At 34.5% G+C, this 12,842-nt stretch overlaps 1 protein-coding gene across 1 annotated transcript in view; it reads left to right on the forward strand.

Annotated features, from left to right (window-relative positions):
* HPS5 (HPS5 biogenesis of lysosomal organelles complex 2 subunit 2) overlaps positions 1–12,842 on the forward strand; it is a 35,170-nt gene that overhangs the window by 18,019 nt on the left and 4,309 nt on the right. The window contains exons 14-20 of the mRNA XM_087920389.1: positions 5,084–5,233; positions 5,857–5,928; positions 7,207–7,847; positions 9,213–9,333; positions 9,599–9,754; positions 10,150–10,269; positions 11,219–11,332. Of these exons, the coding sequence (XP_087776515.1) occupies positions 5,084–5,233; positions 5,857–5,928; positions 7,207–7,847; positions 9,213–9,333; positions 9,599–9,754; positions 10,150–10,269; positions 11,219–11,332 (1,374 nt within the window). The remainder of the gene's footprint in view (positions 1–5,083; positions 5,234–5,856; positions 5,929–7,206; positions 7,848–9,212; positions 9,334–9,598; positions 9,755–10,149; positions 10,270–11,218; positions 11,333–12,842) is intronic.

Here is a 12,842-nt window from a genome sequence, read left to right on the forward strand (position 1 = left end):
CACAAGGAGGCTGCATGGAGCCTTGTGACTAGACCAGTGGTGGCTAACCTTTTTGGGCTCTTGTGCCAAAATTTGTGGGCGAGCTTGCACACTCACGCTCATGTGCCAGCACCCAGAAGGCAATGTGCATGCCCCCCCATGCTTCCTACACATGCATATGCACTCCCCACCCTTCCACGCCACTCCCTTACCTGCACTGTGCTTCACAGCTGATTTTTGGCTGATTTGAGACCTTTTTTGGCCTCCCAGAGGCTTGAGGAAGGCTTCTGCAGGCTTTTCAGGCTGAAAACTAGCCCCATTTTGTCACTTCTGGTATTTTCGGAAAAACAGAAAGTGACAAACAGGGCTAGTTTTCGACTTGCAAGGCCTGCAGAAACCTTCCTCAAGCCGCTGGGAGGCCGAAAAAGGCCTCAAATCTGCTGAAAATCAGTTGTGAGGCATGTGCATGTGCAGTGAGGTAAGTTTGCCTGCAACTCGTGTGCCGGGACAAATGGCTCTGCGTACCATCTGTGACACGCGTGCCATAGGTTTGCCATCACAGGACTAGACTGACTCAGGAAGATCTGCCACTCTTGATGGAGGAGCAAGAGCAAAAGGTACTTTATGCCTACCAAAAGCCCACCTGCCATTTTGTGAATTTGTAAAGTAACAAAGAGGACCAAAAGCATTAACTCTGAAAACCTTGAAGTGAGATTTGATCCGTGACAACTCCAGATATGTGAACTGCAGATAACAAGGTTGTAAGTAATATGTGTGCCCCTTTTTTTCAGTATAATATTTTTGGCATGGGAAGTAGTCTGTCTCTGTCTTTACCTAGATGGCTCATTTTATGAACAAAATTATTTAACAAGAACATTTTCTTGAAAATAGAAGTTGTTTTAGAGGTAAAAAACCCTTATTTATGGAATAATACTTTTCTTTTTTACTGATATGTCTCTTAAGATATGCTTTTGTTTCTACTCTTTATTCTCTACTGCTCATCTTTCCTTTTTTACAGTGATTTTACTAAACATTAAAATTAAAAAGATAAAAACTAATACAAACTAAAAGTGCAGAAAACAAAAAAGAAAAGAAAAAGAAAAATATAGTAAAGGAAAAGAAAAATGTATAAAGAAATGGCTTCTCCCTTCATCACAATTATAAACAATTATATAGTAAGTTATTACCTTCTCTTAAAATACAACAAATGATCTTTTCTTCCCATATCTCATGTCTTATCTATAAACAATTGCTTAAAGCCTCATTGTTCAATCCTGATCAGTAAAAGTCCATTCAGGGTTACCAGAGATAGCTTATCTGCTTTATTTGGTTATACTTTATAATCAACTCTATATTCCTTTCTTTTACTATTAGCAGTAATCTTTCATCTTTAATCCCTTCAAATAAGGTCCTAGAATTTGAGTGTTCATTTTTTCTTTGTCCCTTCTCATAAAATAATTGAACAAGTCTCTTTTGTAAATCCAGTTCAGGAAACGTATCCAGTTCACCCTTTTGGTCTGTTATTTGAATATCCTTTTTAATTATTAAGACATCAACCAGTTTCATTTGTATATCTAGTGTAGCATCTTTTTCCATATCATTCTTGTAGCCTGTCATTTTTAAGTCCACCTTCAGATCAATTTCAGTCTTGTCCAGTAAAATTTGTTCCACTCATAACATCTTTTAAACATAGTCTGTCTATAATGGCAGGCACTCTTAAAATTAAGTTCTGGGTCACAGTTATCCTGTAATGTCCAATGTTAAATTGTTCTATTCTGTATTAGTAAGTCAAATTTAAGTGTTCTCCTTTAATTGTAATTTTTAGTTTCTTGTTGGCCCCATCTAATATTCAGCCTTCAAGATCCCGCTCTATTGTTCTTTTTTTTTTTTTTTAAAGAATTCAGAAGCTTTCCATGGTAAGGATTCTTGTAATTAATTTCAAAATCTAATTCAAATCCACTTGGACCTTTAGCCTTTTTATAACTTTCCAAAATCAATGTTCTAATAACCCTTTTGCTGTTTATTCTGAAAAAAAAGAATGTTTTAAAGTTCTTAAATTGTATTTAAAACTTCTTTCACTACGGATTGAAAGAAACTCATCTGGTGCTTTAAAACGGGCTGATCCAAAACAATTAACAAGCAATTTCCAAAAGTGATTGGAAAAGGAAATATGCAAAACCAACGTCCATAAAGATTGTAAGTGTGGTTTGTGCAAGGCTGGCTATTTCCTCATCTCCCAGAGCTCTAGATCAGCTGGAAACTGCTTCCTTGCAGTTTTCTTGTGAGGACCAACTGTCTGTAGCACTTAGGGGCAATCTCAATTCTCTTCTTGTCTTATTCTCAAGTAAGAATCAATTCTTGGCCAATGATCCAAAAGAATATACCATAATATAAATATTAATGTTAAAGGTAGAGGAAGCAGACCAAAGCAAGTAAATGTTTTTTGATTGATATTACATGCAAACCACTTGGGAGCATGGAATCTAATCAGAAGAGCAAGTTGTACCATTTCCAGAGAAAAATGTTCCAGGAACAAATTCCATTACAGTATATGCAAAGCCTGACTATAAAAGAGGAAAAGATAGTCTTAATAGGAGAAGATGGCTATAAGAAAAAGCAAACTTGAAGAGGTAAAAAGATTCATCTGTGACCAAATGATGTCAATGGGAAACCCACAAACAGGTTATCAATATTGTAGTACTTTATTATTTGGTATGAAGCATAGCTCATGACTATTTAACAGAATTATCTTCCATACAGTAAGACTCAAAGCTGGCTGAACTGGTAGCCACTGATTGTGTAGAGCGCATGGTTCCTGTTATCTTTTCTGAACTTTCTATCATTTAGTTTTGTAGAGTAATGCCCCACAGACTTTCAAGACATTTCAGTTCAGTGATGGAAAGAGAAAATGAGATCTTCCCCATGCACTGAAGCTTGCCAGAAGTTGACCTTGAAGGTTAAAGGGACCCCAATATGTCAGAATTGCAGCAAGGGAGGAACTTGAAGAATATGGTGATATTTCCTAATAGATCATGGATGCTATCTTTTTGATCTATTCAGTTACAGTTGAAACCACATAGGAAATGAATGTGACTTACAATTAAAATGAAAGTAACATTTTATTATTATTTTTTCTCAGTGATATGCTGTTTTAAGGATGGTAACAAATTACTTTCAGGTTTTGCTGGGTTTTATTATTTATGCTGTTATTTGAAAAAAAATGCTTTTTTAGTGATAAAAGTGATATCTAATTACCTATGTGTTGTGATTGGAAGGTCCAATCCTGTTAGGAACTTTGAATCTGATGACTGTTAGATCGTGGATTGACGTCAGAACCAGGGAACGTTACTCCCTTTAGTTTGATTTGATTGTGAAATGACTGTTGAATTTCAAAAGGGAGTCTTAACAGTTTTGCTTGCAGTTTTGAATGAGAACGTTAATTCCTTTTAGTTTGATTTGATCGTGAAATGACTGTTTGAATTTCAAAAGGGAATCCTAACAGTTTTGCTTGCAGTTTTGAATGAGAATGTTACAAGGGAGGACACATTTGATTTGCAGGATCGGCCTGAACCTTCAACCTCCTCTGCTTCTCAATCAGGTTATCAGCCGGGAACGGCTGATAATGAGGAACTTATGGAGTCTTCAGGTGAAAGTAATAATTTAGTTTGATTGCTGGGTGGATGTCAGAAGCAGGCGTCTCCTTACGAGAAGAAACCAACGGGAGCACAGGAGGAGGGCAGATCAGTAATTAGTTTAATTAGCTGCTGCTCTATAAAGGGAGAGGGATGACTCTGCAAATCTGTCGGGAACAAATTGTTTGCAAGGAGAACCGAAGACTTTGGCTTGGATGATTTAAACCTGAAATATCTTGTTGGGACTTGGATTTATTGGAACTGTTAACTTGGACTATCTTGTGGAGGCTGGCTGCGGCTGTTATCAGTGAAGATTCCTGGTTGCTGTCTTTATTTGCGAGGACTGCTGCTTTCAGCCTTATCTGTTTATTTTTGGAAGGTGGGACATAACACCTATGTGTGCCTAAAATTACAGAATTTATTTTTTGACTTGCATACGGTTGTATGTTCTTGAGCTCAGGCAATTGTGGTTAATTCTTTTATTTCTGAAAGCAGCAATAAATGCACCCAGCTGCTTTTTCTTTGAAAAGATAATCACTGATAATTACTTAGATCTGTCTCTAGTATATATGCATGAAACTGCTGGTGACTTCTTTTCCAAAAATGAACAGCAGTTTTTCCCCTCTCCTTTCAAGTAATCCTTGCTGGATATTTTAAACTCAGCAAATCCAGTCAATGAAGACTTTATGTTCTTCTATAAGTCTAGTTGAGTATACAGTTCAGGCTTTGAAATAGTCCTGTTGGGTCCAATATTCATTCTCTCTAACCTCTCCCCTCCAATCATGTAGCTTTAAAATGTAGCTAGTAATAGTTCTGAAAACACTGAAATATTAATCATTTATAGATGGTAATACTACCAGTAGTGTATGTTTACTTTTTTAGATCAATACAGTGGACATCTATACGTACTGGCAACTTTTGTGCATTTTAGAAAATCTATATGTGTAACAAATCTATCTACATGAGCAGTAGAGAAGTAGTGCACTTAATTCTGACAGTTGCTGCCTGCAATATTCCATTAAATTTTGTTTGGATCAGACCCCCAAAATGGTAGAATGTGAAATTAGAATCAAATTGCAATTAGATTTAATAGACTAGATTTTAAGCAAGTTACCCAGAAATGAAATCATGAAAAGACTTAGTGGCTTTTATATCATAAAAATGTTGGCCAGTATTTTAATTTTCCATAGTGGGGTTTTGACATTTTGTTAAATATTTAGATGAAACATAGCAGTCATTTATCAAGCAATGCTAAATATCTTAATTGTAGAACCAGCACCTTTTTCTGTATTTTGCTTTAATAATTGAACAGTGGATGATTCTTAGTGATTCAGAATCTATGCTAATGCGTAATAAACTCTTTTCATATTTGCTTAATGGCCTGTGAAAGCAAATGTGGTGTTAAAGATACCCACTTTCATTTATCATTCTGCTCTTTCTGAGAATCATACCATTTTTACTTTGATTTCTAGTGTTTCTAGTTTTGTACGGAAGACCACAGAAAAGATTGAGAAAATTGGTACTCTCCATCTGAATCCTGATAGAATCAGACAAGATGTGAAAGATGAAGAGCCACTCTCAGAAGTGCCTGCCAGATTAGAAGCTCAGCCTCTGGAGAAAGGGTGAGTCCGATTACATTTCATCCTGTGCCCAAACTTCTTTTTCTTTTGGTATGATAATGAATTAGGCAGAAGTTGTGAGAGCGCCATCACTTGAGACTTTCAAGAAGAGATTGGACTCCCATCTATCAGAAATGGTGTAAGGTCTCCTGCTTGGGCAGGAGGTTGGACTAGACGACCTACAAGGTCCCTTCCAACTCTGATTATCTGTTATCTGTCAGGGAAACTACTCCTATGTCAGTTAGCTATTGAGCACCTTGCTAGACTTCTCATACTGCAGATACGTGCCTAGCAGGTCTTGTTTTGATCCATTTTAAAATGCCATTTAAAATTACTATGGGAATTGAACTGGGATAAAAAAATACATTGTAATATAAGTGTAGAGCATTAAGCATACAAAATAGATATTTGATAACAAACGTAGTTAAATCTCTACTCAGAACACTTCTAAGAATGCATGTTTAAATGTAGATTTTAAAATCTGTACTTTTACTGTTGAAATATGAGACTGAATGTAGAAGTAATCACAAGACTAGACTGATCTTCTAAATACTACAGAACTGTACAGAAATGAAACAAAATATAGGATTTTTTAACATGCTCCTATTATTTATTAAAATGTCAAGAATTGAGCTACAGAGCCAGTCTCCAGAAGAGGATTACCTTAAAGACCTCAAAGCAGTAACTACAGAAACTCTGTAAGTAAATCAAGGTCTTTTAAAATGTATTGCATAGTGCTATGTATTCCTTTGAGTAATGACAGATTAAATATAATAAACTCATTTATAGGGTTTATTGGGTGGGATCCAGGGGTGGGATTCACATTTTTTAACAACCGGTTCTGTGGGCGTGGCTTGGTGGTCATGTTATTGGCTGGGCATGGCCAACTCAATATCACTCACATTGAGGCATGCATTTCCTCACCTGGCCTCTCATGACTGTGGGGATGCTGCAACAGTCATAAGTGTGAAAAATGGTCATAAGTCACTTTTTTCAGTGCCATTGTAACTTTGAATGGTCACTCCACATAAGAAAGTACCAGCAAAGGAGGGAAAAAAACTCCAGAGAAGTTCCTGAGACAGGAAGTCTAGTCCTGCCAAGGATGTAATAAGGGTTAACGGAGAGGCAGTTTCTGTAAGCAACACCAGAATGTTTCCTTCCTGCCTTCCTTACAGGATTAGGCCAGTAATTTCTTCGAACAACCAGTTCTCCAAGCTGCTTAGAATGTTAACAACCGGTTCTAGCAAATAGGTGCGAACTGGTAGAATCCCAACCCTGGTGCGATCAGACATATGTTCTGCATGTACTGTAGATGAACTACAATTTACTATGGAAGGAATTCCAATCCAGCAGAGATGTTTGCTAGAAGAAAAGGGAGGAAAGAGAATTTTCCAAAATTCTCTTCATTCAAGCGGATTGCAGATGGCTGGTATGTTATAGGAAGAAAGTGGAATTGACAAAAAGCATTTTTTCCTTCTGTACAGAAGTAGGGAATTTTGATGTAATCCAACTTCAATATTCAGCTTGAATATTAAGATTATTTTCAGTTAAATTTCTTCTGGAAGTTTCAGGAAGTATAGAAGTTCATAATTTTGCTAGACTAGAATATGGAAGTTGTACAGATAGTTCAATGCTGTAGGAAGAAGGAAAAATAAGTTTCTATATCTTACAGAGGCTTTAAGAATTCATCCGTTGAAATTTTACATGTAGTAGACAGATTTTGCTGAAACAATCGTTGCAATTGCAATCATTAAAATATAAGTAAAATGTCAATGAAAAAAACGTGGCAGGCTTCATAATTGTATTTATTTGAATAATTATAAATTATGATCAACAAAATAAAATGTTGTATGAATGTTATAGTCCATTGGAAGAGTCTGAAATAGAATTGCAGTATTAGCTCAACAGAATTCTTTGCCAACAATTTCTGTATTCACTAAACTACAAGTTGAATATTCTTTCTTTTTTTTTTAAAGGTCCAAACTCCAGGATCCACTTGTTTTGTTACAACCACAAAGTTTGAAGGCAATTTTGCTGGATTGGATTCCATTTCTTGAAGAAACCTGTGGATTAAAAGCAACTGTTATTTTAAATAATGAGATAACTGAGGGAAACAAAGAAATGCCTTTTCAAGCTGAAGACAAAACTTTTCAAGAAAATGTGCTAAAACACAATGAGCCCAAAAATATAGAAGTGAATACAGTATTGGGAATAAATGGTGAAAGTGAAAATCCAAATACAATACAGGAGGAAACTTGGGAAGAAAATACTAATTCAGTTATAAATTATTATGCTGATAATGTACTACATGAACAGTCTTTGAGGACGGAGACCATTTTCAACCAGCATTACCAGATTAATCCCCCATTTTTAATAGCACAGAACATTAAAAAAGATCTGACAGAGCTGACAACTTTATGTTTTGAATTAAATGTATATGAAAGTTCACAAGTAAATAATGAGCCAGGTGTGCTACCCGATGGTTCATGTGCCCTGGCTTCTAAATTCATTAGAGACTATTTTTTCCTCCTTGATTTAGAAAGGTTGAAGAGATGTATTATTACCTGTCATAACAATCATTCTGAAGTCTGGGATGTCTATATGGAAGGTCTGAAAGGCAAGAGATTTTCAGGGTCTTGTGTGTTGGTGTCTGTCCATTTGGTAGAGTTGTCTCGCAGTTAAATATGTAGAAAATGTAGTGGTGGGATTAATTTTTTTTTTTTACTACCGGTTCTGTGAGTGTGACAGGGAAAGGATCCTGTAAAATCTTCAGTCGGGTGGTATTTGCCAGTTCTCCGAACTATTCAAAATTTCCGCTACCGGTTCTCCAGAACTAGTCAGAACCTGCTGAATATCACCTCTGAGAAAATCTTTCGAATTAGATCTGTGGACTGGCGGTTTCCCACACTAGCCTTGGAATTTCTTCTGATTTGAATTATAACATTCAGAATTATTTGGAGAAACCTATTATTATCCAGTGCATATAAATGCACACTATGATTGTGAGTGTAGGAAACCCACATCTAAACTTTTTCATGTCTTTTTTTCCCTACGAAACTCATTAAAAGGGGTTAAATATAATCATATTAGGTTTTTTATATTTAGTTTATTTAAATATTATTTAAGTAATTTCAATTCAGTTTTAATTCTGATCCTACATATTTGTTTTGAATCTAGCAATACCATTCAAGAGCCAAGTACAGTCTTTAGCCCAAAGAAGATGCTGTACATAGTCCTTGACTTACAACCATTTGTTCAATTACCATTCAAAGTTATAATGGTACTGAAAAGAGTGAATTATGCCCATTTTTCACATTTATGATGATTGCAGCATCCCCATGGTCACATGGTCAAAGTTCAGCTGCTTGGCAAATGTTTCATATTTATGATGGCTGAAGCATCCAAGGGTCATGTGATGACTTTTTGTGACCTTTTGACAAGCAAAATCAATGAGGAAGGCAAATTCATTTAACAACCAGGCTACTAATTTAGATGATTCCCTTAACATCTGTGGCAAGAAAAGACATAAAATGGGGCAAAATCCATTTAACAACTGTCTCATTTAGCAACAGAAAGTTTGGAATCATTTGTGGTTGTAAGTCAAGGACTACCTCTACTTTTAATACATTAATTTTCCTTTGTTCCCCCATGTTCCTTTATACTGTGGTTAGGAATAATTTAAAATAGATTTTATAGATGTGGAGGGGAATGAATAAAATTCCATTATGAATGGGAATCATCTTAAATAATATTGTCTGTTGCCAGTACATTTCGATTAATAATACTAGGACTCAAGAAGTCCTAGAATGTAGCTGACTGTAATTTAGTTATCGTAGCTACAATAATTTGGATTTGCAATGAAACATATGTACTTTGAAAATACAAAAAGTCTTACCTTTTCAGCAAAGTTGCTTTAAGATTGGTACTATGAAAATGTCTTGCCTAATGTTGCTGTTAAGTAACATACAATTATTGATTTCAGAACTGACTTTGACTAGCCCTGTGACAGTGGCCCTTGAAAATGGAGATATGTTTAAAACACTGAAGTTGCTAGTTGATTTAGGGCCTTGGGATGCTCCTGTCTTGCTGGCACATGCTGAAAGGTATAAAGCATTAGAGTTGTTTGAATGCATATAGTTTATGGTAATTCTTAGGTATTTACACAGAAAAAAATCATATTCTTTTCAAGAGCCATGTGTAGTTTTTGAAGAAATCTTGTAATATTCCTTATTTTTGTAAATTAAATTTAAGCAAACTTTATTTTCATCATTTTTTCCATAAGTAGTGCAAGAAATTTATTGAAGCTATTTCTTCTAAGAAGAATTGTATTTTAAATAAATTTTATTTTCTGTGTCTTATTTAATGTAGGCTTTATAAAAAATTCAGAGAAACTTCTTTAAGGCCTTTGACCCGGTTCTACCCTTTGATTGGACCTTCAGATATCAAGCAAATTTGTAAAAATAATCCTGAACATTTTCTAGCATATTTAGACAGCCTTATAAAATCAAAGGCTGAGGATGAACGGTATGTATTATGTTTCCTTAATTTGGAGAAGGGATGCAAGGGATGGGATACAAGGACATGATAAAAATATTAATCCCATCTTAGTGACATTTGAGGAAAGAAAGTCAAATGAAGTTGGTATTAGTAATTGATAGGAAAAAAATTATTCATTAGTTTTATGATCTAGCTATTTTGTCAGCTCAAAAAGATATGCTAAACTAATACTACTGGTATACAATGCATTTTCTTTGTTTTTATAAATTCTAGAATTCTTAAAACTAAGTAAACTTAGTGTGGTAACATTTGCTTCTTTTTGCTATTTAAATATATAAATACATTATATTGAGTCCAGATTAAAAAAATGTTTGGCTTAATTAGACAATATAAAGCAGGCTAATTATATATTTTTTTTCTAGTTTGTCATTCCTTAGATCTCTTCTCCATCCTGATTCATTACAATTGGAGTGGCTGTGTTTGGCAATGTCGCATGATGCCCCGCATAAAACAAGCACAATAGATGCTCATGGAAATCCACGGTTGTAATTTATTAGCTTTTCTGATTAACTATATATCTCCAAAAGTCTTTTTTCCTCGATTTCATCTACACGTTTTTCCTAAGGCCCAATTTAGATAATCAAATCCTAGTGTTAGGAAACAAAATAGGTACAAGTTATATTTTGCTCATTTTTAATTCCTCCTCAATGATAAATGAATATCATAAATGTACGATAAACCATTGCTTTTAAATATGCATTTAAACTATGCCACTATTTGAAGTAAAAGCTCCCCTATTTTATTCCAAATATTTTCTATAGTGCTAGTCCAAGTAACTGCACATCCTAGATGGCCTGAATCAGAAACCACTTTTATCTTCAAACAGAAAAAGATGTTTGAAACTAGTTCCCTAAAAGTTATAATTTTCTCTAAATTATAACTTTCCCTAAAAGTTATAATTAAAAGTAAAGTTCCAACAGAATATTTCCTGCCTATAATTTGTCCTAGATCATGTGTAATGAGAAGCTGTTAAAAGCAAGGCTTGCTTTCCAAGGTTTATCAGTAAATATCTTTTTATTTTCTCCTTAAGCATGCTCCTTCTTTCTGTTCCCATTCGTAGTAGTTTATCTGATTAATGGTAGTATAAAATATTTCCTCTATTAATATTGAATTGAATTCTTTGTTGTCATTGCACGTATATACACAGTATACATACAATGAAATTCACAATTATGTATTGATATTATATATTAATAGTATTTATACCTCCTGGTGATGTAGATAGCAGGAGCCAGGAAAATGTGGTAGAGCTTCCTCTTGGCATTTCAAAAACAACCAACATGTCCCTATTCCACTGTAATCCACCCTGTCTTCTGATTATTAAAACTATAAACACACATATATTGTCATTGTAGATTGTGATTAGAATTATTTATTGAGCCTTCTTTATTAAAAAAAAAACCTAACGTAATTTTCAATTGTTGTTTTCAGGCCACATTCACATTTGTTTACTTGGGGGTATAATCAACTGATTGTACTTTTGCTTAATCTTCCAACTGATGTTGTCCGGAAGGAGAAAATGACTGATATATGTCAAAGCAATGGGTAATCGTTTCTTAAAGCATTCTTGAAAAAACTTCATTTTAATCATATAACATATGTATTTTTGTTTTGTCCTTTTTCCTAATTTTTCCCTTCAGCTTCAGTGTATGATATGCATTATTATTGAGCACAACCATACTCCCTATATATTTGTATTCTGATTTGCTTCTATGTATTCTGTATTCTTAATAACGTTCCAATACATTATCTGTCTGCTTTACCTATCACAATTTATTAAATCACTTAAAACAAACCTGTCTTTCTTCCTCTCTCCTCCATCCTTCTTGGTAGATTTTTAAAAATCAGTTTATTAGTTCAGCCCATAATTGCCATTGCTAGAATTTCATTTGTGGGTGGTGATATATGGAAATCTTTATTATGGTTGCTGAGTAGATTTTGTGCAACCATGTGTCAACTTTTAATGACCACATACTTTTTCTCAGGATGCATCTGAATAGAAGAATAAGGAAGGGAATATTATTGAATTATATATGATAATTTGCTACTTTAGTTTGACTAATTGAATTAAATTTACCTGTAAAAAATACAACCCTGAAAAATGTAAACATGAATGGCTCTTAGCTCCTTTGTTTTCTTTCAGTTGGGTTTAATATTTGGACTACACCAAATACCCCAATTTCTTAAACTTATAATGAACTTTGAGATATTTTTTCTTTACTTAATCACTCAAAAATGTATAATTAATAGGAATATGTTTTTGGAAGAGAGCATCTAGTTCGGCCTGTCCTTTTTATAAAGATAGTTATAGTTTACTTATAAAGTGTACATGCTTTAAGTCATTTCCTGTTAGCTAGTCAGTTTATTCCTTACATAAAAAGGGGGATTTTCACTCTTTTGGATTTCCTTCTTTGTTTTTTCTTTAAAGGAACTGTCCCTGACCCCACCTGTACTATAACATTCAGCTTGCCTCAGGAAGGCCATGAGTTATGAACAATACAGCAAAAAAAAAAAAAAGAAGGAAATTTTCCAGGGCTGCAAGTTTAAATACAGTCAAATTATTTGCAGCAACATGGATAAAACTCAAATAGTACTCTTCAGGAAATTACAAAATACATCTGATCTAAAACATTCCTTAACATATGATCATCGGCATCATCAATATTTAAAATGATGCCTATTTACAAAGGATTCAGTCAGCACTTGTGCAATGCTCAGCCTCCCGAGTTGCCATCTTGGAGATCAAAAGCTAGCACCCATTTCTCCCCAGGCTCATCCCAATTTCTTATTTAGTCTTTTTGACCAAATTTCCATGGTTTCTATCCTTTACTTATATGCCCCTCCTTCCATTTCCTAGAGGTGTCTCTTTTTCTTTACAATGTTTTAGAAGCCTATTATTGTATCCATAGTTGTTTCTTTAGATTTTTCCCGATTTCCTTTCTAGTGGGAATTGTTTGCATTTACACTTTTAGTAACACATCCTTTATGGACACTTCCCCTTCAAGATTTCAAATGACTAGATTTTACCTACCTTCTAATTTCATCAAACTACAGT

This window comes from Pseudonaja textilis, chromosome 1, assembly GCF_049901715.1.
Source record: "Pseudonaja textilis isolate UNSWEBS1 chromosome 1, rPseTex1.2, whole genome shotgun sequence".
Lineage (NCBI taxonomy): Eukaryota > Metazoa > Chordata > Lepidosauria > Squamata > Elapidae > Pseudonaja > Pseudonaja textilis.